Source organism: Berghia stephanieae, chromosome 2 (genome assembly GCF_034508935.2).
Source record: "Berghia stephanieae isolate SIO BIC M18660-M18661 chromosome 2, UCSD_Bste_1.3, whole genome shotgun sequence".
Classification (NCBI taxonomy): domain Eukaryota; kingdom Metazoa; phylum Mollusca; class Gastropoda; order Nudibranchia; family Aeolidiidae; genus Berghia; species Berghia stephanieae.
In genome coordinates this window covers 26,040,843-26,064,842 of record NC_088361.1, presented here as the reverse complement: position 1 = coordinate 26,064,842, position 24,000 = coordinate 26,040,843, and the positions used below count along the sequence as shown (strand labels likewise).

The window sequence follows — 24,000 nt, the reverse complement described above, 5'->3', positions numbered from 1 at the left end:
TGTAAAGCGTTTTTTGTTTTGGTTAAGTACTCATTCACAGCTGAATCGGAAGGGGTAAAATGCACATATTTTTACTTATCATTCAATGTATTCCTACTGCCGTCCTTCAAATTGAAGATAATAATTAGTGAAATCCCACGAACAATTTTGAGAAAGAGGAAGTTAATTGTTGGAATATTAGGGGAATGCGGTTGTCACTGATTCTGTCCCTTAGTTATGGTCAATACAAACTTGACGTCACTCGGGTCTTTGTTATTGTTTTTTACCATCCATTTTTATGAGTAATTCTCACTAAACTGTATTAATCATACTAGTGTGCTGGTCCGTTATATTTCCGGATGGCAATGTTGTGAGTTTCTTAGCCAAGGGCAAAGCATCTCTAAATTATTCTGAATGGCTATTAATAATAATAATAATAATAATAATAATAATAATAATAATAATAATAATAATAATAATAATAATAATAATAATAATAATAATAATAATAATAATAGATCTTTATTGTCCATAAATATGGCAATTTGTCATTTAGTTACACTTGTTATAATGTTAAACGATAACTGTAAGATTGAACAGATATTTCACTCCTACTTATTTTCTCTCTCTCTCTCTCTCTCTCTCTCTCTCTCTCTCTCTCTCTCTCTCTCTCTCTCTCTCTCTCTCTCTCTCTCTCTCTCTCTCCTCTCTTTCTTTCACACGTGCGATATACACAACATAAACATATTCATTTCGTTTTCAATTTGTTACGATTGTGGCAATTCGACACCAAAAATTATCATCATTATCAATTGGTCAGTTAATCTTACATTAAATAAATTAATCAGTTAATCAGTCAACGAATCAATCCTTGGTTTTTCTGTACCATATGAAATATTCAAAATTTTTATTGCTGATGGAACGAACGTTGATTTATACTTGTTAGTTCTACATTTAATCTGACAAAACCTTCTCCCAGATGGTAAAAGACTAAATTCATGGTATAAAATATGTTTTTTTATTGTTGGTAATTGAGAATGCTTTCCTTTCTATTGCTTTTCCATGAATTCTTTCTACTCCATCAAGAGGATGGTTTATTATTTTTGATGCCTCTTTGATAGATTTTGAATTTTTTTATTTATCTTTAAGTCGGCATCCTCCAAACCATATGGTGCAGCCAAACGCAATTACACTTTTAATCAATGAGTCATAAACTCTTAACATAGTTTTCTTCCTTACTTGAAATGTTCTCAATTTCCTTAGGATGTATAATCTTTGGGCAACTTTCTTAGATATTATATTAATATGTTGAGAGAAATTGAGGGAACTATCAATGGTTATTCCTAAATATTTAAAATAGTCAACTATCTCAACATCGTCTTTACCGATCGCCACACACTTTAAGTCGTTTTTATTTTTTACACCAAACACCTGTTCTTTCGTTTTTTCAACATTTAATTCAAGCTGATTTTGTTTACACCAATCGGTGAATATATTTATTTGTTTGAAATAATTCTCTTCGGTAACTTTATCTTTTAATAAGCCAAGAATAGCAGTATCATCTGCATATTTCACCATAAAACAATTTTCAAAGGATGGTCTGCAGTCGTTGGTGTATAAGATGTACAGGATTGGGGAACTCACACAGCCTTGGGACATCCGTTCGACAACGTTCTTTTGTTGGAGATATGTTCACCCAATTTTACACATTGCGGTCTATGGGTCAGAAACTCTTTATACCATTTAATAAGGTAGTTTGGAATATCCATGCTGCACAACTTTTGAAGCAAAATATCTGTGTTCATGGCATTAAAAGCTGACGAAAAGTCGACAAACAGGAACTACGAGGGAACTAAACTCACAAACCACCAAATCCTTTTAAAAACAAGCCACAACGCTGAGATCCTGATCTGAATATGTGTTTCTGTAATCATTATCTGGCCACTATTTAAGGCAAGTAGGAAAATTGGCAACAAACAAGTTTAATCAATTGATGCTATGCTTTAAGGTAAAATACTCACAACAGCAGCAAGCTGATTTATCGTATCAACACACAAATCAATGTACTATAGATAGTATGCAGATGACGTCACTCAGGCCTTTGTTATTATTTCTGCCATCCGCGTTTGTGAGTTGTTCTCACTAAACTGTATTTACCAGACTATAAAAGTTCATGGTTACACAGAGTTTGTGTGTTGGTCCGTTATACTTCCGGATGGCAATGTTGTGAACTCCTTGGCCAAGCGCATTCTATCTATATGTAACCGTAAACGTTTATTGATTGATTTATTTAGTGAGAACTAATCATTTAAATGTCTGTCTAACACAATAACAAAGAGATGAACGACATCAATTTTGTTCCTTCTATTGATGCATTGCCTCTGGCCATTATTTAAGGCAAGTACGAAAATTGGCAACAAACAAGTTTAATCAATTGATGCTATGCTTTAAGGTAAAATACTCACAACAGCAGCAAGCTGATTTATCGTATCAACACACAAATCAATGTACTATAGATAGTATGCAGATGACGTCACTCAGGCCTTTGTTATTGTTTCTGCCATCCGCGTTTGTGAGTTGTTCTCACTAAACTGTATTTACCAGACTATAAAAGTTCATGGTTACACAGAGTTTGTGTGTTGGTCCGTTATACTTCCGGATGGCAATGTTGTGAACTCCTTGGCCAAGCGCATTCTATCTATATGTAACCGTAAACGTTTATTGATTGATTTATTTAGTGAGAACTAATCATTTAAATGTCTGTCTAACACAATAACAAAGAGATGAACGACATCAATTTTGTTCCTTCTATTGATGTATTGCCTTTATCCAAAAGCTCACAACAATTCGCCGGCCGAATATAACGTACGATCACGAGCACAATGTGTAACCTTAAACATTTATAGATAGAATGCGCTTGGCCAAGGAGTTCACAACATTGCCATCCGGAAGTATAACGGACCAACACACAAACTCTGTGTAACCATGAACTTTTATAGTCTGGTTAATACAGTTTAGTGAGAACAACTCACAAACGCGGATGGCAAAAACAATAACAAAGGCCTGAGTGACGTCATCTGCATACTATCTAGAGTTTAATGAATACAATTTAGTGAAAACTACTCATAAATATAATTGGCTTAAAATAATAACAAAGTGCTGAGTGACGTCAATTTCGTTCTGTCTATAGAGTCAATAAAGATAGAATTGTAAAATTCAGAAAGAGGGCTTAGACTAGATTATGTTTTATCATGAAAACGATTGAGGAGTGAACTTACTGTTTAAGTTTATCACTTATTATCATCTGTCTGTGATAATATAAAAACGTGACTTTAGTACTTTTAGTACTGGGGTAGTCAATTTTACTTTAATTTCAAACAGCTGTTTTCCTCGTTGCAAGTATCACCTACTGTGACCAAGCCAGTTGGCAAAGCAGAATTGCCGCCAAACCGCTACAAGGTGCGATCGGTTTCCTGTTCGGTTCCTTTGTCTGGTTTTCCGTTCCCGCTTCCATGGGGCTGGTTACAGCTTTGACCTACGTGGCTGAGACAGCTCACAACGCAAGCACGGCTCTCAGTTTAGAGCAGATTGACTCGGGTAAGAAAATGGTGACCCACCTTCTCACAACAGAATTATGTCGGGTTGAATCGTACAATGTATAGTGAATTTAGTAATAAAATTAATGAAAAATACAAACTTCCAAGTGTTTTGCAATGCAAGAAATAATAACGATAAGTATTGAAATGTAAGCGTCAATTTATTAAACGAAGACAGATACTGTGGACGTTTCGGGTTTCCCTTTTATCAACAAAACACGATGAATGAAACACTAAGGACGAATGAGATACGTATGAATGATGTATAGTTAAGGTGAATAAACAAAAACAATGATGGGACAGGAAATAGAATGCCCCTTTGTAAGGACGCTCGAATTAGAATTCATTCATCGTGTTTTGTTGATAAAGAGGAAACCCGAAACGCCCACAATATCTATATTTGTTTAATATATCGAAGGTTACATTTCAATACTCATCGTTATTTTTTCTTCGAGCTTCAAGCAGCAACATTTTCATTAATGCAAGAAATATAATTTATTTTCCACCACGAATAGAAACTAACCTCAAGTTTCGTGTTTGAAGTTATAAATAGAATTTCCAGCATCTTGTTCATCCCGGCATAAAACCGTTTTGAGAAGATGGGTCACATTTTGATCTAAATCTCAAAATGATATTATGTTGGAATGGTTTAGTCGCAGAAATATTGAATTCATTGCCAAAACTTCATTTGTTTCATTGAAGAGAAAAATAACAATTTCTTAAGGAACAATAAACTGGATATCCATAATTCTGATCATTTTCATAACTTTTCGTCACCCCTACAAATAGCATTATGTGGCAATAGGTCACATAATCAATAGCTACAATTTAATTGTGACCCTCTGCATCAATCAGACATTATGGACGGAATAGTAGTATATAATCAGAATAGTAAAACTGTGCCAGGTAATTTTGATTTTTTCGTTAAACCGCCAAACTGTGTTTTTTTTTAAATGTCAAATATGTGACCAATTGCTTCAGTTAGGTATCATGTCACAATATTTTTTTTAACTTGAGCTTTTATATATAGCACATTATCCAATAAACGTGCTCAAAGCGCTTTAAAAGGGATCCCTAGCCAACAACAAACACTTAACATGTATAACGAGACATGACATGATATTACATTTTTTTCCGACAGAGTCAACGGCCAGGTACTCATTTTACACCTGAGTGCGGTGTGAGATTGTGAGTAAAGTTCCTTTTCAAATGACTCAACTATGCACAGCTCAGACCGGGACTCGAACCCAGGACCTTCCGATCCGAAGGCCAGTGCCATCCCACAAAACCACATAGAAGTTTGTTCATTCCTCTTAACCAACTATTTGCCGTATTCTGCAAAGACACGTAATTTAAGATTTGGACAAAAAAATCGTCCTTCAAATATCGATCGATTTAAATAACCTTCATCTTGGCGAAAACTATCAAACCTGGGACCTCGCGAGGTCGTTAAAAATCGATCGATATTTGAAGGACGAGTTTTCTGGCCAATTTTTTTAAAGAATACATGTCTTTTTAGAGTTTTAGAGTGATTAATAGATGGACATAAATGTGTGGGTAAACTTATTATGCAACTTTCACCCCAATGCTCCAGGTATCACGTCAACGTACATGGCCCAGAGAGCTCTTGGTACAGGCGGCGTCATCATGATGTTGACGATGATAACCATGTTGACGATGTCAACAGGCTCTGGTGAAATCATGGGTGTGTCCGCCATTGCCGTCTACGACATTTATCAGACCTACATCAACCCTTACAGGTACGAGTAAGAGTCATGGAAAGTTAACGATTACGATCCCAACCTACAACGATCGATATCTACGAACGACGAGGAAGAAAACGAAGATCTGTCCTAAGACTCTGAGGACAGATTTTCGATTTCTTCCTCGCCGTTTGTCGATCGTTGTAGGTTGGGAACGTAATCGGTAACTTGCTATGCTTATACCGCATTTTTCGAACTGAAGTTCCAATAGGGAAAAAAAATAGCGTGGTGTCAAAATACTGGTTCCAATCTCCTTTGAAGTGTAAGACCAGTCCTCTGGAGGACTGGATACATACCATGTGCAACAAATCTTCTGGTTTCAGAGTGATGGCATCTTATTTTATTGTCTAAATAAATGCTGGTCAACAATAAAGATCATCCATCCTCTCTCTTTTACGCCCCGTAATCATAAGACTATACATTCTGCTACCAAAATAGTTATGCTTCCTTTACCTATTCATTGGTAGTCCTCCGGAGGATTGGTTACACACGTCCAATGAGATTTGAACCGGAAAAGAGGAAGGCACGACGGAACGAATTCTGATTCCCATTGGACCCCCTCAAAAGCCGACGCAAAGAGGCCCGCATTAAGATAATTCAGAAATCCGCCAACGACCCATCAACAACCATTCAGATCCTAGACTACTTAAAAAAAGACCGTCAAACAAATAAGACACAAGAGGAAAACACAACAACAAAATACATACTAACCATTTTTCAAATACCAACAGTTATATATCATTTTATTTTCCTATAATCATTCCGGGACGGAATGCATTACCACCAGAAATTACCGAAACAGAAGATACAGAAACATTCAATATAGCACTTAACACGATTCAGATTATATAGTCGACCAATGTATTTCTTTAAAACTTGAGCTTTTATATGCGCTATATCCACTAAATCTGCTCAAAGCGCTTTACAAAGGGTCCCTGACCAACTGCAATACCTAATATGTAGAACGAGACATGACCCCTGTTAGGCGATATTAATTTAGTTTTTCCGCTGTTAATGGCCAGGTACTCTTACACCTGAAATCTAGTGATTATCGTGAACCGTGAACCCATAGCCACGTTAAGTACTTGCCTATCTCCCGAAGCAAACAATTTACAGACCCTGAGCATTACTTACAATTTTAACACAGATGATTGAAAACAGGTTTTGCGATGCAATTTCTTCATCAGTGGGTCAAAATACTATGAGAAATACCCACTTACTATGCCTGACCTTTTGTAGGTTTGACATGTACAAAGGGAAGCTCGGGCCTTTTCGTTGACGAGAAATAATAGTCAAGGGGACGGAACAAGGTAAATGGAAGGATGCTTTCTGATTGGTTAATGATTTGTAACGGGCTAATCATCAATTATGGGCTTATTCCAAAATGGTTGCAATGGACGATATTTTTGTTGGTTTGAGAGTATTTCCCTAACTACAATGAGCCCGTAACAATTTAGGTTATCAGACCTACAAATAAGTTATACATCGGTTTATGAATTTTCTCATTCGAATTTTCAGAAAAAAATTTCATCACAGACAGTGCATACTTTGTGGTGAAACCAAACGGTCGAATAAAGAAGCGGTGGTCATCACTAGTGACAATGGAGATGCATCGGATGGAATGTGCAAATGTCCCCCTGCATTGACCTGCAGAGACTGTAAAAAAGACATTGAAAACATGAGCAATGCCTCTCAGTACCCGGGAGGAATAGTAATTTACCGATGTGTTCATCACAGTCACTTTAGACAATATCAGGTTTGTTTGTTTCTCCTTTTTCTTTGTTTTTGTTTGTTTTGTTTTTTTATTAGGGGGGGGGGGGGTGATTTTATCTGTACTTGGTTGACACTGTTGGTAGGATCTTTATATATAATGTATTTCTTATGACTGTAAGGTAAGGCAGCAGTATCGTTCATTGTTTACAAAAATGTCGATGCAGTGCAGCCACGTGGTCTTACTACAACAATCTTATACGAAAAAGCTCTATCAACGTTAAAGGTTTCATTTGTATGTACGTTACTATCGTTTTTTGTTTCTTTGTTTGTTTTTTGTTTTGTTTTTTGTTGTTTTTTTTTTTGGGGGGGGGTTTGTTTGTTTTGTTTGTTTGTTTGTTTTTTTTTTGTTTGTTTTTTTTGTTGTTTTTTTTGTTGTTGTTGTTTTTTTGTTTTTTGTGTGGTTTTTTTTGGGTTGTTGGGTTTTTAAAAAATGTTTTGGGGGACGGAGGGGGCAGATTTTGTTTGCATTTTACCATCAATTGTCATTTAAAGTAATCAGGAGTTTTATTGACACTACATACTAGCGTTACTGAATGTGACACCTTCGTCATCTATAGGACTCACTAATTAACTTCAAAAACTGGTGTATGATGTGGATCTCGATTTCTTTGATTCCTTTCGGACTAGTTTTATTCCGAGTTGGGATCGACCTCAATTGGCTGATGAGCTGTGGTTCTATTATGGTTGTTCCAAGCTTCCCAGGGGTCATTTTATCGGTCACATGGGTCAAGGCCACTTCCAGAGGACTCATTACAGGTAAGCAGAATAGCTTTTATTGACGTCACATCTTTTATTTTTCCAGTTCCAAAATCCATGGAAGTGTGTATGAAAGCAGTCCTCCGGGGGACAAATAATGAATTCAGAAGATGGGATAACTATTTTAGTAATAGGATGTATTGGCAGATGCTTAGAGATGTATAAGAGTGAGGATGGATAATATTATTATTATTATTATTATTATTATTATTATTATTATTATTATTATTATTATTATTATTACTATTATTATTATTATTATTATTATTATTATTATTATTATTATTATTATTATTATTATTATTATTAGTATTATTATTATTATTATTATTATTATTATTATTATTATTATTATATATCATTATTATTATTATTATTATTATTATTATTATTATTATTATCTTATTATAATCATTACTATCAATATTATTATCATCATCATTATTACTATTTTAATGACTTTTTCCCCCTATTACAAGAGCTGTAACCTGACAATAATTGCCTATTTGGAGAATAAAGATTATTTGTTTCGATTTTAGTAGATGGTATGAGAAGCAAGATAGGTTTGGTTTGTGTTGTGTGTTGTGTTGTGTGTGTGTATGGGTGTGTGTGTGTGCTTGTGTGTGTAAATGAGTATGTTTCAGCCAAAGTAATTTGTAATTTAAACGCTTAGAGTCTGGTGTCTCGGAGTTATAGCGCTATATAAGTTTTCAGCATTATATATTATTATTATTATTATTATTATTATTATTATTATTATTATTATTATTATTATTATTATTATTATTATTATTATTATTATTATTATTATTATTATCATCATTATCATTATTATTATTATTATTATTATTATTATTATTATTATTATTATTATTATTATTATTATTATTATTATTATCATTATTATTATTATTATTATTATTATTATTATTATTATTATTATTATTATCATTATTATGATGGGATTATTATTATTATTATTATTATTATTATTATTATTATTATTATTATTATTATTATTATTATCATCATCATTATTATCATTCATTGGCATCCCGCATAAATTTAGATTAGAAAATAAAATTTCATCGCTAGGAAACCAGAAGATTAATTAATACAATTTATGTGTATCTAATCCTCCTGGAAGAGTGATTGTACACTTCGAATGAGATTGGAACACATTTTTTGACATCGCACTTTTGTTCCATAATTGTTTGTGTTCAACTTGATTGGAGGTGGAAAGGGAGGGGGGGGGGGGCGTCATTTTCTAATTGTTGTTACTTTTAATGGGGGTTTTCTTCTTCTTTTTTTTAATCTAAGGAAACGTTCTCACTATCTTTAGGTCAAGAGATTTTGAGATCATTTAGCCATTCGTATGACAGGCCTCACTGGAAAATAGTATAACTGTTGCTTTGTAACTCTGGTTTAAGAGTTAGCGATTATTTTTAGTAGTAGTGGTAGTAGTAGTAGTAGTAGTAGTAGTAGTAGTAGTAGTAGTAGTAGTAGTAGTAGTAGTAGTAGTAGTAGTAGTAGTAGTAGTAGTAGTAGTAGTAGTAGTAGTAGTAGTAGTAGTAGTAGTAGTAGTAGTAGCAGTAAAAATAAAAGCAGCAGTAGTAGAGTTACTTATTGATAGAGGTTCATTAACCAGTTTAATGCCGTACTTTGGAAAAATACGTATTTAAAAATTTGGTTTGAACATCGTCCTTCAAATATTGATCGATTTAAATGACCCTCATCTTATCAAAAAATCTCAAACCTGGACTTCTTTGCAGGCATCGCGGGGACACGGGTTTGAAATTTTTTGCCAAATTTCTGGTCATTTAAATAGATTGATATTTGAAGGACGAGTTTTCTGGCCAAACTTTTATATCCGTCTCTTTTTAGAGTACGGCAATTGAGTAGGTGACTTTCAAAACGCACAAGATATCCAAGTTCTATTTTCATCAGTCAAATAACACCGCAATTTTGTGGCATGAATTTATTGTCTTAAAGAGGAAAATACGCGTCTTTTGTGGCTCATAGAACAATACCCTGAGTGTTTGGAAATTCCAAATTTTCTTTGCTGATTCTATGGAGTTCAAAAGATATCTTGACATTGTTAACTCATTTTCGATCAGGATATAACTCAGGACGTTTTGAAAGTCAGCTACTCAATTAACTAGTTATTCATAAGTATCGATAAAGAATCCCATCTTATCACAGGATCAGTCACTGGTTTCATCTGTGGCCTGACCACCAACATCCTGGTAGCCTCGCTGCACTTTGAGATGGCAGGGGGATTTTTCGTTGCCACGTCTCAGCCTTACTCCGTGGTTGGGGGCAGTGCTGTTGCTGGACTGGTCAGTCTGGTTTTAACCGTCGCCATATCCATTGGCACTCATGACATTGAGACAACAGAAGATGAAGATGCGGTGTGGGAAAAACTGAGGAATCTGGACAATCCACTTCATCCGTGGGGTGCTGAATTTGGTAAGTTTTAAAGTCTTAAGGCAACCAACTACAGGGGTGATGACCATGCAGGTGGAATGTCGGGAGGGTTCAGGCGATGATATGTAATTGGATTCAATAGTCTGATGTCATGTCGCCCAGCAACGGCGAGCAGCGTGGTTCTAAACAAAGAAAATTGGTACTCTTTGTTCTTCATTCTGGCTAGAACTTTTCATATGTCATGTGATCAGAATGTATAAAAGTCAAAACATGATAATATTTATGTTTTTCTCCTCTGGATACACTTTTATGCTCGTCGGAGAAATATTTCATAAGGGCGTCCGCCATTGTTCCGATAGTTTAGAGCCAGTTACTAAGTTACTATGCGTCATTAGGAGGGAAGTGACGTCATGACTGTTGAAGCCAATTGGTTGACAAAGACTATTTTCGTAACCTTGATCATTGAAATACCATGAAAAAGGTTATTAACAAAATAATTCAGAATCGCATTTCTTATTAAACACCAAAAGCCAAATTGATTAAATATTTTTAGATTTTCCTAAATCTTTTAACAAAGTAGTCTATATTCCAAAAAAATAATAAAACTTAAAATAAACCAAATTTTAGAACACAATTTTTAGCCCAAAAAGCAATAGGAAACGAAACAGAGGTAAATGGAATATCGGTTAGATCAGGGCTGCCTCAGGGAACAGTTTCAGGACCTTTTACTTTTTAAAAAGTACATTTTACATAAAGATATTGATATATATATATTAGGTACATAGCTAAGGTCATTCGCTGATGGTATTTATAGTTATAACAATTTGATGAACGCCCTTGATATTTCGCAACAGTTAGAACCCTAAAAGATTGTTCAGTCTTTGGTTTGTTTGTTTGTTTTATTTTTTTTTTTTTTGTTTTTTTTTTTTTGGGGGGGGGGGGGGGGGGTTGACGTCCAAGAAAAATTTTATGTACTCCCTCATTTTTCAATGTCTTCAAGCACTATTTATTTAATCCCGAAAACGTTGTCAGCATGGATACTGCATGTCTATGTGTATGTTAAAACTTGACTATGATCTGCTTTTTACGAGCGGACCAAAGTTCTTAGTCACCCCTGTAATGATGTTTTAAAAGCGACATTATCTCTCTGAATTTTCAGTCAATGATTTTACTGACTATGCTGAGGGGACGACAAGACCAACCCAAGAACAACTAGAAACTTTGGGTAGAGCTGGCAAGCTGGTGTCCATCGGAGGAACAATATGCTTTTTGGTCATCTTTATCGTTATCATTCCTGGTTCAATGTCCTCACTGCAGGTATTGCAAACAGAACATATCAAGATAGGGGATAAATAGACTAAATTGTTATATTTTGGAGCTGGCACTGGTGTTAGATACAAATCAGAAAAGTGTGTATAAAACAGTACCAGGCAAAGCGATAAAGGAAATAGCAAGAAAAAAAAACATCCCAAAATTTAGTCTTCCTCTGAAGTTCGATCACGAGAAAGACTAATGTTTTTACATTGTTTCTTTTTTTTTTTTTTTTTTTTTTTGGTCTTTTTCTTTCTTGCTTTATCTGGCACTGTTTTAGACACACTGTTTTTTTTTTTTACTGTGCGGCTATGTGGTCTTGTGTTATGACACTCGCTTTCGGATCGGAAGGTCCTGGATTCGAGCCTCGCTCGGCGCATAGTTGAGTCGTTGGCAAATACTCTTTACTCACATTCTCTCACCGTACTCAGGTGTAAAATGAGTACTTAGCCGTCAACAGCGTTTTTTCTGTCCGAAAAAAGTTGTAATATCGCCTAACAGACGTCATATCCCGTCCTACATGTTAAGTGTTGCTGTTGGCCAAGGCCCCTGTAAAGCGCATTAGTGGATAATGCTCTATATGAAAGCTCAATTTCAATTTCAATACACACTTTTTCAGATCTTTATGATAAATTGCCTTGCAGGTATTTGCTGGTCTGATAAGCCAGATTGTTATGGACTCCTTGTTGTAATAAAAATAATACTTTCAAACCAACGTATATTTTTCCAGGTCTGATAACCCAAATGTTTATGGACCCATTGTTGCAATTAAATTAACTATCAAAACCAACGCAAAATATATTCAATTACTACATTGTTAAATCAAACCCAAGGGTGCTAATAAATGAATAATAAATGTTATTTGTTTCGAGCCTTGCTCCATTTTATCAGGTGCTTGCCAGATTTGCAAATATGGCACGTAGAATTTGACCAAGAGACTTTTTTCAACAAAGTCCATAACAGCCTTAAGACCCATGGATCCAAAATTTTTCCCGGTTCAGTGAATATTGCGTTTTCTAAAGGCCCAGGGTTTGTTTCTTTTGTTGTGTTTTGTTGTTGTTGTTGTTGCTGTTGCTGTTGTTGTTGTTGTTGTTGTTGGGTTGTTTTTTTTTTGTCTTATTAGTTGTTTGCTACCCTTTAGATAGGACGCTAGTCTATCGCAAAGTACTTTTCGCCAAATCTAAAAGACCCAGCTACCCATATACTACTGGGTGGAGAAGGGTTCGGGAAAACATCTCGATTGCACCTCGGATTGATCTGGGTCCCTTTGCGAGTGAAACGAGTGCCCTACCAACTTAGCTTTCGGGACCCCCGACTTTTCAACAGCTTGTAGTAAAAATGCAGTAAATAACAATAATAAAATGGAATAGAAACTCCAATTTAGTTTACAGAGACACATGATTGCTGGCGACTTTTCACTCATGGGAAGTGTGGGAATCTGCAGTTATAAATAGAATTATCATTATTATTATTATTATTATTATTATTATTATTATTATTATTATTATTATTATTATTATTATTATTATTATATTATTATTATTATTATTATTATTATTATTATTATTATTATTTTTATTATTATTATTTTTATTATTATTATTATTATTATTATTATTATTATTATTATTATTATTATTATTATTATTATTATTATTACTATTATTATTATCATTATTATAATTATTATTATTATTATTATTATCATTATTATTATTATTATTATTATTATTATTATTATTATTATTATTATTATTATTATTATTATTATATTGATATTATTATGATCATCATTACAATTATAATTATAATATTAAATATAGGAAATATTTACTATATATTTACTTCATTTTTCCTCTAAGGTTCTTTCCGAAGGCGAGTTCAAGTCGTGGACAATGTTCATCACATCTTGGCTCATTATCGCTGCCGTCGTCATCATCGTGGTCACCCCGACAGAGGAAATATTCCATATCGTGAAGACCCTGCGTAACAGGAAGTCCAAGGCCAAGGACGAGGGACTTCTTGGCAGCAGTGATAACAAAGTTACAGAACTGGAAAATCCAAATGGTTGTAGCTCTAATATTGAGCTTAAAGAGTACAACCAAAAAGATGGTCTATTATAATATGGAATAGGCGCGGTATAAATGATTTGTATAATTGTTATTGGTATTACACCGTGCTTATGGATTTATTTTTCTTCTCTGTACCTGACTAGTCGCTTTTTATTTGATTTGTTTTGATTTAATTCTGTGGAATTGCCAGATTGTTTCTTTTGTTTTGTTTGGACTTTCCTTTTGTTGCATTTGATTTTTGTTGTTGTACGTTTTGATGGGGGTTTTTTTGGCGGTTTTTTGGGGTTTTTTTTTTTAATTTGTTTCTTTGTGTTTTGGGGTTTGTTTGTTTTGTTTTTTGTTTTATTTTTTTTTTTTTTTGTTACTTGGGGGGGGGGGGGGGGGGGGGGCTTTGCATTTTTTATTACAAAAATTTGTTTAAAAACATCAATATCATGTTGTCATTAAGCTGAAAGGCTATTTGCCTTGATACGATTTGATGTACACTGAAAAAAATAACACCTATATAAAATTTTGGCCAGAAAATTCGAGCTTCAAATATCGATCGATTAAAATTACCCTCATCTCGGCAAAAGCTCTAGCGTGGGACTTTGCAAAGTTTAGTGGATATTGCGCTATGTAAATGCTCAGGGTTTGTTTGTTTTTGTTTTTTGTTGTTGATTATTTTTGTGGTGTGTTTTGTTTGTTTTGGTTTTGTTTTGATTTGTTTTGTTTTTGTATAATATGACCTAAGGCGTCACTCTAGTATTGTGTCAGAATGATTTCAGTGCAGAAAATTAAGCTTAAATTCTAAGCAATCACAAATAATAAATGTATTATTTTAAAGATTTTAGAATCAAAACTGAATCTTCCCACTGAAGACACTCATCCTAACTCAAATTTTATATAGGTCTGGCCCAAAATTTGAATGTAAGGACTAGGTTCGCCCTAACCTATTACCGGTTGAGACGATCCGTCACATATATGAATTGAATTATGTTTATAAATGATTGTTTAATCTTGCAAAAGTGCCTTTTAAAAATCGTTTACAGTAACAGGAAAAAATAGACATGATTGAAAAATAAAAAGATGCTTCATTTTCAAAATTAGCCACCCTCCAAAATCCCTCAACAGAACTGTGCAACAGCAAAATTTTAAAATATTATGTCGTGATGATCAATTATGTCATTGCTACTGGAGTTGTTTTTATTAATCTTTCTGTTATTTATATTTTCTAAAAAATTATTTGGCCGCCTTAATGCCTAAATTTCTTCTCAAAATGAATATTTGTTTTTCTTTATTTCTTTGACGTATATGATTGAAAACGAATTTAGCGACTGTTTGTTTGTTTGTTCCCCAAAAAGCAGTAGCTAGTAGTAGTAAGCTTCGCAGTCTGAATGACGCTTGCTAAAAATTATGTGATTCAGTCATGGTCGATGAGTATAGCTGCTCTCTCCATCCATGTTGTTGATTGTTTCCATTGGTCATGGTCCTGGGCCAGATCTTGTTTTGACTTTAGTACGGAGGCAATGCAGTATTTCTTAGTTTTCCCCCAAAACAGGAAGTGATTATTCGACAGCCGGTCAAATAAATTGGCTCACTATTGGAATTTGCTCTGAGCTAATTTGACTCGTTATATGACATTGATTGCTTCAGTAGACTTCGGGTGTGGTTGATTACTAGAGCTTTTATATAGCGCAATATCCATTAAACCAGCTCAAAGTGCTTTACGATGGATCACCAGCCAACAGCAACACTCAACATGTAAGACGAGACATGACGCCTGTTAGGAGTCATTAAAAGATTTTCCCCCGACAGAGACAACGCTGTTAACAGCCAGGTATTCATTTTACACCTGATTACGATGAGAGAATGTGAGTGAAGAGCCTTTTCCAAGGACTCATTCATGCGCCACTCAGGATGGGTGTCGAACCCTGGACCTTCCGGTTCGAAACTGAGTCACACCACTAGACCACATTGCCACACCAGGCTATGGGCTTTTAATAGGCACTGTAAGTCTCTTGAGCAAATATGATATCAGAGGCAGCCTGTACGGTATGAAATGAAGTTGGTTCCATTTGGTTTGTTTGTTTTAATTTTGTATTTTTAAGCGAATTGAATATTATGAATCCATGAAAATGCATTAAATAAATGTTCAAATTCTTTTAATCTTTGGTTTGGAACCTGACAAATATGGGTTTACCAGGATGCGTGCAGGGGTATAAGCGCCAATTTGTTTAATATTAGTAAGTTTAAAACCGAAGGTTTGGATAATTCGCACTTAAAAAACAAATATGCAAATGTTACATCTGTTATGCTTATCGAATAGAGGGACCTTCTATAGTATTTTCATGTGCTCAAGTCACTGGTCACATTGCGAAATGTGTTGAAAATTACATACATAATAAAAAGTGTTCACTGTTTGAAATATCCAACGTCACAATAGGTCATTTATTGTTTAGGTTGATGAATGGGTATATTTATAACTTTCATAAACAAAGTAGCTTGTTTATATTTTTTAAGAAACATCCAATCGTTGGCCAGCAATAAATCATGTGACCAAAGACTCATTTTGACGAAAAACTAAATATTGATGATATACGTTCAGATAAATTACTCACATCTTCCCACCAAATGATAGGCACCGACACACAAAAAAACACGCGTAACCTTTAACGCTTATAGATAGTATGCGCTTGGCTAAGAAGCTCATAACATTGCCATCCGGAAGTATAACGGACCAACACACAAAACTGCGTGTATCCATGAACGTTTATAGTCGGGTTAATACAGTTCAGTGAGCATTACTCATAAACGTGGATGGCAAAAAACAATAACAAAGACCTGAGTGACGTCATCTTCGAACTATCTATACTTCCGGATGGCAATGTTATAAGCTTCTTAGCCAAGCGCATACTATCTATACTGTTGTCTATTGGATGAACTTTAGTGAGAATTATTCACCCAACTTCTGGCGGTCTAAAAAATAATAAAAACAAAGAGCCCAGTGACGTCAACTTCATTCAGCCTATGTATCGCTCCCACTGTAACAAACGAATGGAATGCGAGTAATGATTATAATTATTTGATAATTAAGTTGTGTTACGAATGGAAAGTGAACTCTCTCCTAATGGTTTGGAAGGCATATGATCTACTGTTAAATGAATTTAGTCTTTAAGAAGAACAAGCACGCGTTTACAAATGCGACACACCGTCTCGAAGCGGTATTATATCTGGATGGCATTGGGGATGGAAATCAAACTTTGAACGATAGATATGAAACTCGGGGTTCATTTCTGTTATTCATAAATATTAACCTCATTAAAATCATCTTTCTTATCATTTAAGCAATCCTTAGTGGCCGAGTGGTTAAGGCATTGCACTGTGATCTGGAATATCCGGGGTTCGAGCCCCGCTTCAGGCCACTTTGGGTTTTTTTTTTTTTCTTTGAGCAAGATTATTAGCCCCCCCCCCCCCCCCCCCCCCCCCCCCCCATATTCTCACTTGGACAACATTGGTGATCCCTGTTTACATAAGACATCCGGTTTGATGGATTATCTACATTCCTTCATGGAATGCCTTGGCGACGGAATCTTATGGTGCCGTTAAGAAAGGGCGTACTTTTAATTTTTTTTAGTCTTCTATATTGGTACTGTAAGTTGTGTCATCATCCATGGCAAAATTTTATTAAGTAGTGCGAAGATGGAATGTAGGGAGGGGGGGGGGGGGGTAACCGTGGCTCATTGGTGGGTAACCGTGGCTCATTGACAAAATGCGCCGTGAGTTCCCCCATCTATCACTGCAATGTGATATGTGTGGCCTTTAACAAATTCGTTCAACCTTGTTAACGATCTTACGAGGACGCAATAATAGTGGTTTTTATCACTCAAAAAGGATTTGGGCGGCTATGTGGTTCTGTGTTTATGAAACTCGCTTTCTGATCGGAAGGTCCTGGGTTCGAGCCTCGCTCGGCGCATAGTTGAGTCCTTGGAAAAGGCTCCTTACTCTAATTCTCTCACCGTAGTCAAGTGTAAAATGAGTCCCTGGCCGTTAACAGCGTTGTCTCTATCCGAAAAATGTGTAATATCGCCTAACAGGCGTCATGTCACGTCCTACATGTTGCGTGTTGCTGTTGGCTAGGGACCCCTTGTAAAGCGCATAGAGCACGTTTAGTGAATATTGCGCTATATAAAAGCTCAAGTTGTTTTTTTTTTTCAATGATCGCAATGCTATGTTGACGTTCTCTCTATAAGGGCATGTGTTTGGCACTGAGCCTCCGCTCAGTGAATAGTCGTTTTCCTCACTTTTCAAATAATAATAATAATAATAATAATAATAATAATAATAATAATAATAATAATAATAATAATAATAATAATAATAATAATAATAATAATAATAATAATAGTAATAATAAGAATAATAAATTAGCCTACAATTGGGTGAATATAACATCAATCTTGAATATTCACTATCACAAGACTGCCATGCAATGATAAAATGCCTTTTTGTCATTTTGTCCAGTTAACTTGCCATTGTTTTGAGGTTTTGTTTGTTTGTGTTTTTTTTACCCAAAAGAGACTTTGTCTTTTCCCATCAGAAAAAATACTAGCATAATCCATAACTAATTAGTATTAGTATCATTGTTATTATTCTCCGAGCTAACCTTTTGCTTTCAATTATGCTCACTTTGTTATTGCTACTTTCTGCATCCAATAGGGATCAAATGTCGTGACGTCACTTCTCTCGTAACTAAGTAACTGGTTCTAAACCATCGGAACAATGGCGGACGCCCTCAAATATTCCTCCGACGGGCATAAAAGTATATCCAGAGGAGGAAAACATTATAAATCTGATAATGTTTTGACATATATACATTCAAATCACATGACATGTGAAAAAGCTCTCGCCAGCATGAAAAAAGTACCGATTTTCTTTGTTTAGAACCAAGCTGCTTGTTGCTGGGCGGACGTGACATCAGACTATTGAATCCTGTTACTCTAACTCATCGCCCTCAAAATGGTATCATGTCGATAAGATACAGGTGCTAAAATTAGATTTAGAACTTTAAATGACGACAAACGGGAAAAATTGGTTTTTGTCACTTTACGTCAATAAATAATAAACAATGATAAACAAATAGATAAATAAAATCCCTTTATTCATCCCGAAGGGGAATTTTGTCTTTATGATCTTTTCCAAGAGAAGACTGGAATAACTCAGGCGTAAGCCGCAGTACAGCGCCGCAAGTGAGCTAAGACGAGGTGACTTGCTCGAGACCACACAACGCAGCGGATATTCGAACTCGGTACCTGTTGGGTACGATGCTAAAACCGTACAGTTGAGCCACGTTGCTTATATTTATTCTCCTCAATAAATACTAAAAGCGTAACCCACATCCTCTGTCTTTTTGTTTCCTTCCCTCTCTACAAATTCAATTTTTAGCATTGAAATCGCCCTGACATAAAACCGTTTTGAGGAGTTTGGTTACAAGTATGCTCACTCACAAAGTAATGAAGTGAGTAGAAAAGTGCCAAAAGACAATACAGAATTAAAACATTGCGGCGATTGGGTTTTTAATGGGAGCGATCTATATTCATGTTTTCGTCCAACCAAGTCACCAATCACATGATTTGTTGCTGTCTTACGATTGGATATTTCTTCAGAAATGTAAACCCGCTGCTTTGTTTATGATTGTTGTAAGCATACACATGTGTCAAGCTGAACAAAATGACCAATCGTGATGTTAGATATTTCAAAAACTGTGAACACTTTTCACTAAGTGGGTCACTTTGAGCACATTTTGCAATGTGACCAATGACCTCGAGCACATGGAAAGTTAATAAAGATCATGCCCATTCTCTATTGTCTTCTGGCATTTTACTACTCATTTCATTTCTTGTTATTATTAACATAAGTGCCTGGTTCACTCAGTTTTCTGAATTATGCTCACTGTGTTACTGCTCGCTTTCAATCATGCTCTCTTTGTTATATAATATATAAGTATTTTGAAATGGTAACAAATATAGTCATTATATATATATTGAAATAAAAGTATAGATAGTATGCAGATGACGTCACTCAGGCCTTTGTTATTGTTTTTGCCATCCGCGTTTGTGAGTTGTTCTCACTAAACTGTATTAACCAGACTATAAACGTTCATGGTTACACAGAGTTTGTGTGTTGGTCCGTTATACTTCCGGATGGCAATGTTGTGAACTCCTTGGCCAAGCGCATTCTATCTATATTGCTAGATATATATTGTTTGTTAATTATTTTCTTTTATCAAGTTGACCCCAGAGCCAATGCGTGTCAAAATGGTAAACTTTCAACCACAACGATTTCAGGCATAAACGACATACACTGAAAAACCTGAGCTCAGCTCTAAAAGTGGAACCATTAGGCCCATGGGGCCGGATTTTATCCCGGTTTCTATAGAATGAAGCGGACAATAGTAATTTCTTGCTAAACTTTGGATTGGACGCTAGGCAATCGCAAAGTAATTCCCGCCATCTCTAAAAGAACCAATCAAATCAAGGGGGAGGTCAGAAAAAAAAACATCGACTTCACCCGGGATTGATTACGGTCTCTTTACATGTGAAGCTAGTGTTGGACCAATTGAGCTTGGGGTACCCCCAGCTTTAAAAGACCTAACTTTTAGCATGGGATCCCGATAGTTCAGTTGATAGAGCACTCCCTTCACAAGCAAAGGGACTTTTATCGACCCCTAGATTTTTTCTAGCCCCGTGTTTGCACAGCATTGATTGGGTATGTGGGTCTGTTAGAGCTGACGTAAAACACTTTGTGATAGCCTGGCGTTCTATCCAAAAGGGTATCAAGCAATTGTCCATTCAACGCCATAGAACCCCGGATAAACCCCAGCTCAGTGGGACTTTTTTTTTCTACCTCGAGCAATATCCACCAGATGTGCTGAAAGTATTTTATAAAGGGTCTACAACGGCATTATTGAAGTGTATATTATATTACATTTTCAAATATCATGGACCACCTGGAACATGACGACATATCATGACATTCGGCATTGCTTTAAAAGAGAGGTCCTGTGAGACCCAACTCATAACAACTTGCAAGAAAAGTGTACAGATCTGGAACGGAAGTGTGTGTGAAGATTTGCGTGGTTGTTTTGAATGCACTGACTGGAATGTTTTTATCGAATCATGTGATAGTGTGGATGAGCTGAATGACTGTGTGAGTGAGTATTTAAAATTCTGTGAACAGCTCGGGTCTTGTAAAAAAGAAATAAAATATTATCCTACAACAAGCCTTGGATAACAAAAGATCTAAAACTTTTATTGAACCAAAAGAAAACTCTCTTTACTAGTAGAAATAAAAAAGATCTGAAAACAAAACAAAAAGAGATAAAGAGAGTAATATCTAGTTGTAGAGACAAGTACAAAAATAAAATTGAAAAATGCTTTTCTTCTGGGGATATACGGGACACGTGGCGGGGGCTTAAAACTGCTGTTAACTATAATCCAAAGCCCACGATTATATCTGAAGATATCGAAATTGAAACTCTAAATAAATTTTATTCACGTTTTGACACAGCAAACAAATTTGATATTGAAAATGAAAAACATAAATTAGACAGGGCTTTGGAAGATGAAATGACTAGTGAGGTCAGTGAAGAAGAAACGAGATTCGTATTTTCGAAACTAAACGAGAGGAAGGCTGCTGGGCTGGATGGATTGAAAGGAAAATTATTAAAAGAATGTGCCCATCAACTGTCCCCCATTTATACACATATTTTTAACTGGTCCCTCCAATGCGTTTCGATCCCTGAAATTTGGAAAACTTCAAAAATTATTCCTGTTCCAAAAAAAGAAAAACTTGAATCTATGAACGATCTCAGACCTGTTGCACTGACTTCAATAGTCATTAAATCTTTAGAAAAACTTGTTCTTGTTAAAATTAGGAACCAGTTTATGCCATTGAGTGATAGTCATCAATTTGCTTACAAACCAGGACGTGGCGTAGAGGATGCCATTTTGCTGTTTACAAACAACATCTACAGGCATCTAGATCACGCTAAGAGCTATTGCAGATTGCTTTTCGCAGATTTTTCTTCAGCGTTCAATACAATGCAACCTCAGTTGGTTGTTCAAAAATTGACTAGTCTGAATCTAAACAAGTATATAATTGCTTGAGTGCTCGAATTTCTTACGGAGAGAGCACAATGTGTTCAATTAGGACAAAACATATCTTCCTGTATAACTACAAATACTGGTGCTCCTCAAGGTTGTGTATTGTCCCCTGTATTATTCACAATATACACGAATGACTGTAGAAGTCAAAACCTGAGTGTACCTTTGATAAAGTTTGCAGATGACACCGCTCTTCAAGGCCTCATAACAAATGGCAACGAAGTGGCTTGTAGGCAAGAAATTGATAGATTTGTGTCTTGGTGTGATGCCCACCACCTAGAGCTTAACATAAGCAAGACAAAGAAGCTAGTGATTGACTTTAGGAGAGTGAAGGAACCGATAGAACCGTTAAAATTAAAGGACCAATTCGTCCAGCGAGTTCCTCACTACAAATACCTTGGTGTAACAATTGATGACAGGCTCAAGTGGGATGAACACTTGAAAATAATTAGGCATAAGATGTGCAGACGTACATATTTTTTATCAAAACTCTCTCAGTTTAGAATAGATAAAACCCTCTGCACATTATTTTATAGAGCAGTAATCGAAAGTGTTTTGTCATTTTGTATAACAGCTTGGGGAGGCAATTGCTTAGCAGTGGAAAGGAACAAAATAAATTCAAATATTAAAAAATCTATTAAACGCTATATAAATGATGTTGACGATGTAGATCTTTTATACGAGAAATTTTGTATAAATAAAATAACTAAAATATTAAATGACCAGTATCATCCACTAAGACCATCAGTTATTATGTCAGAAAGAAGTGGTCGCCCTTTCTCTATTTCAACGAAAACAGAGAGACACCGAAAATCATTTCTGCCGTCCAGTATTAGGCTTTATAACAACAAGCAATAATCATTTTATACAATTATTTCGCATTTTTACTTTCAAAAATGTAAATATTAAATTATTAATTTATTTGTTTTGCAATCTTTTCAATTTTTAATTTATAGTGACAGTTTTGACTATTTTACAGTGTTACAATTATTCATATTATAAAGCGCAGCTCTGGTTATGGAGCTACTCCTTTTTCATATATACATCCTATTTCCATTGTATTTTTATCTTATTATGTAAATTATAACACGTCTGTACAAAAAATTTCCTTTTTGGGATGCAATAAAGTATTATTATTATTATTATTATTATTATTATTATTATTATTATTATTATTATTATTATTATTATTATTATTATTATTATTATTATTATTATTATTATTATTAATGGCATAGCAGAAAATATAAGCCGTGAACTTCAGACAGTTTAGATTTTAGTAAAGCATTTGACAAAGTTCATCGCCAAACTTTGACACTAAAACTAAGGAAATACAAACTGCTCAATTGGATAATGGACGTCCTTTCAGACCGGAAACAACACGTTGTGGTCGATGGAGAAACGTCGGATTAGGTGGCAGTTTGGTCCAGAGTGCCATGGTGAACCGTACCACGCCCCCTTTGTTTCTCATTTATATAAATTACATGACCAAACAAATATCACCAGATACAAAGATACGTCTTTTTTGCGGCGGATGACAGCCTCTTTTGTAGAGTGATTCGGAGTGAAGAGCGCGCAAACATTCTTCCAGTTTACCTTGACTAATTGCAAAAATGGGAATCCGAGAACAGCATGGAACTTCGCCCCCAAAAATGTCAAGTTCATAAATTAACAAACTAAAGATAGCCCAATTCGCGTAGCTACACAAAAATACAAAACATCCCATTTGATGAGGTCAGAATGGCTAAATACCTAGGAGTCACTATTAATAATAAGTACACGTGGAAAGACCATATTATTCACATAATTGACATGGTAAACTCGACACTTGGTTTTCTTAGAAGGAAGATGTGCGATGCTGACAGAGACATTAAGATCAAAAGCTACAACTCTGGAACACAGCAGTGCATTTTGGGACCCCTATCACAACTACCAAGTCGATCAAATAGATTTTTTTAAAGGGCCAAAAAATTTATAGGATGTAACAATATTGATTGTTCTGATCTTGAGTCACTCCACATTACAAGAAAACACAACAAAATGTCAGTTTTCCATAAAGGCCTGAAAATAAAAAGCAAGATTGCCGTTAGAAAATTTGGTAATAAATAAAAAAAGCGAGATAATTTTTTAATCCCACAGTCAAGAGCAGACTCCAATATATTATTGTTTGCCATCAGTC

At 35.1% G+C, this 24,000-nt stretch overlaps 1 protein-coding gene across 2 annotated transcripts in view; it reads left to right on the top strand.

Moving 5' to 3' along the window:
* The window catches only part of LOC144964576 (uncharacterized), a 59,918-nt gene extending 43,834 nt beyond the window's left edge, over positions 1 to 16,084 (top strand). For both annotated transcript variants that reach the window (XM_078899011.1, XM_078899010.1), the window contains 7 exons: positions 3,361 to 3,576; positions 5,170 to 5,335; positions 6,857 to 7,094; positions 7,669 to 7,867; positions 10,070 to 10,336; positions 11,454 to 11,611; positions 13,468 to 16,084. In XM_078899011.1, the coding sequence (XP_078755137.1) occupies positions 3,361 to 3,576; positions 5,170 to 5,335; positions 6,857 to 7,094; positions 7,669 to 7,867; positions 10,070 to 10,336; positions 11,454 to 11,611; positions 13,468 to 13,728 (1,505 nt within the window). In that variant the 3' untranslated portion in view covers positions 13,729 to 16,084. The remainder of the gene's footprint in view (positions 1 to 3,360; positions 3,577 to 5,169; positions 5,336 to 6,856; positions 7,095 to 7,668; positions 7,868 to 10,069; positions 10,337 to 11,453; positions 11,612 to 13,467) is intronic.
* The last annotated feature ends 7,916 nt before the right edge of the window (positions 16,085 to 24,000 follow it).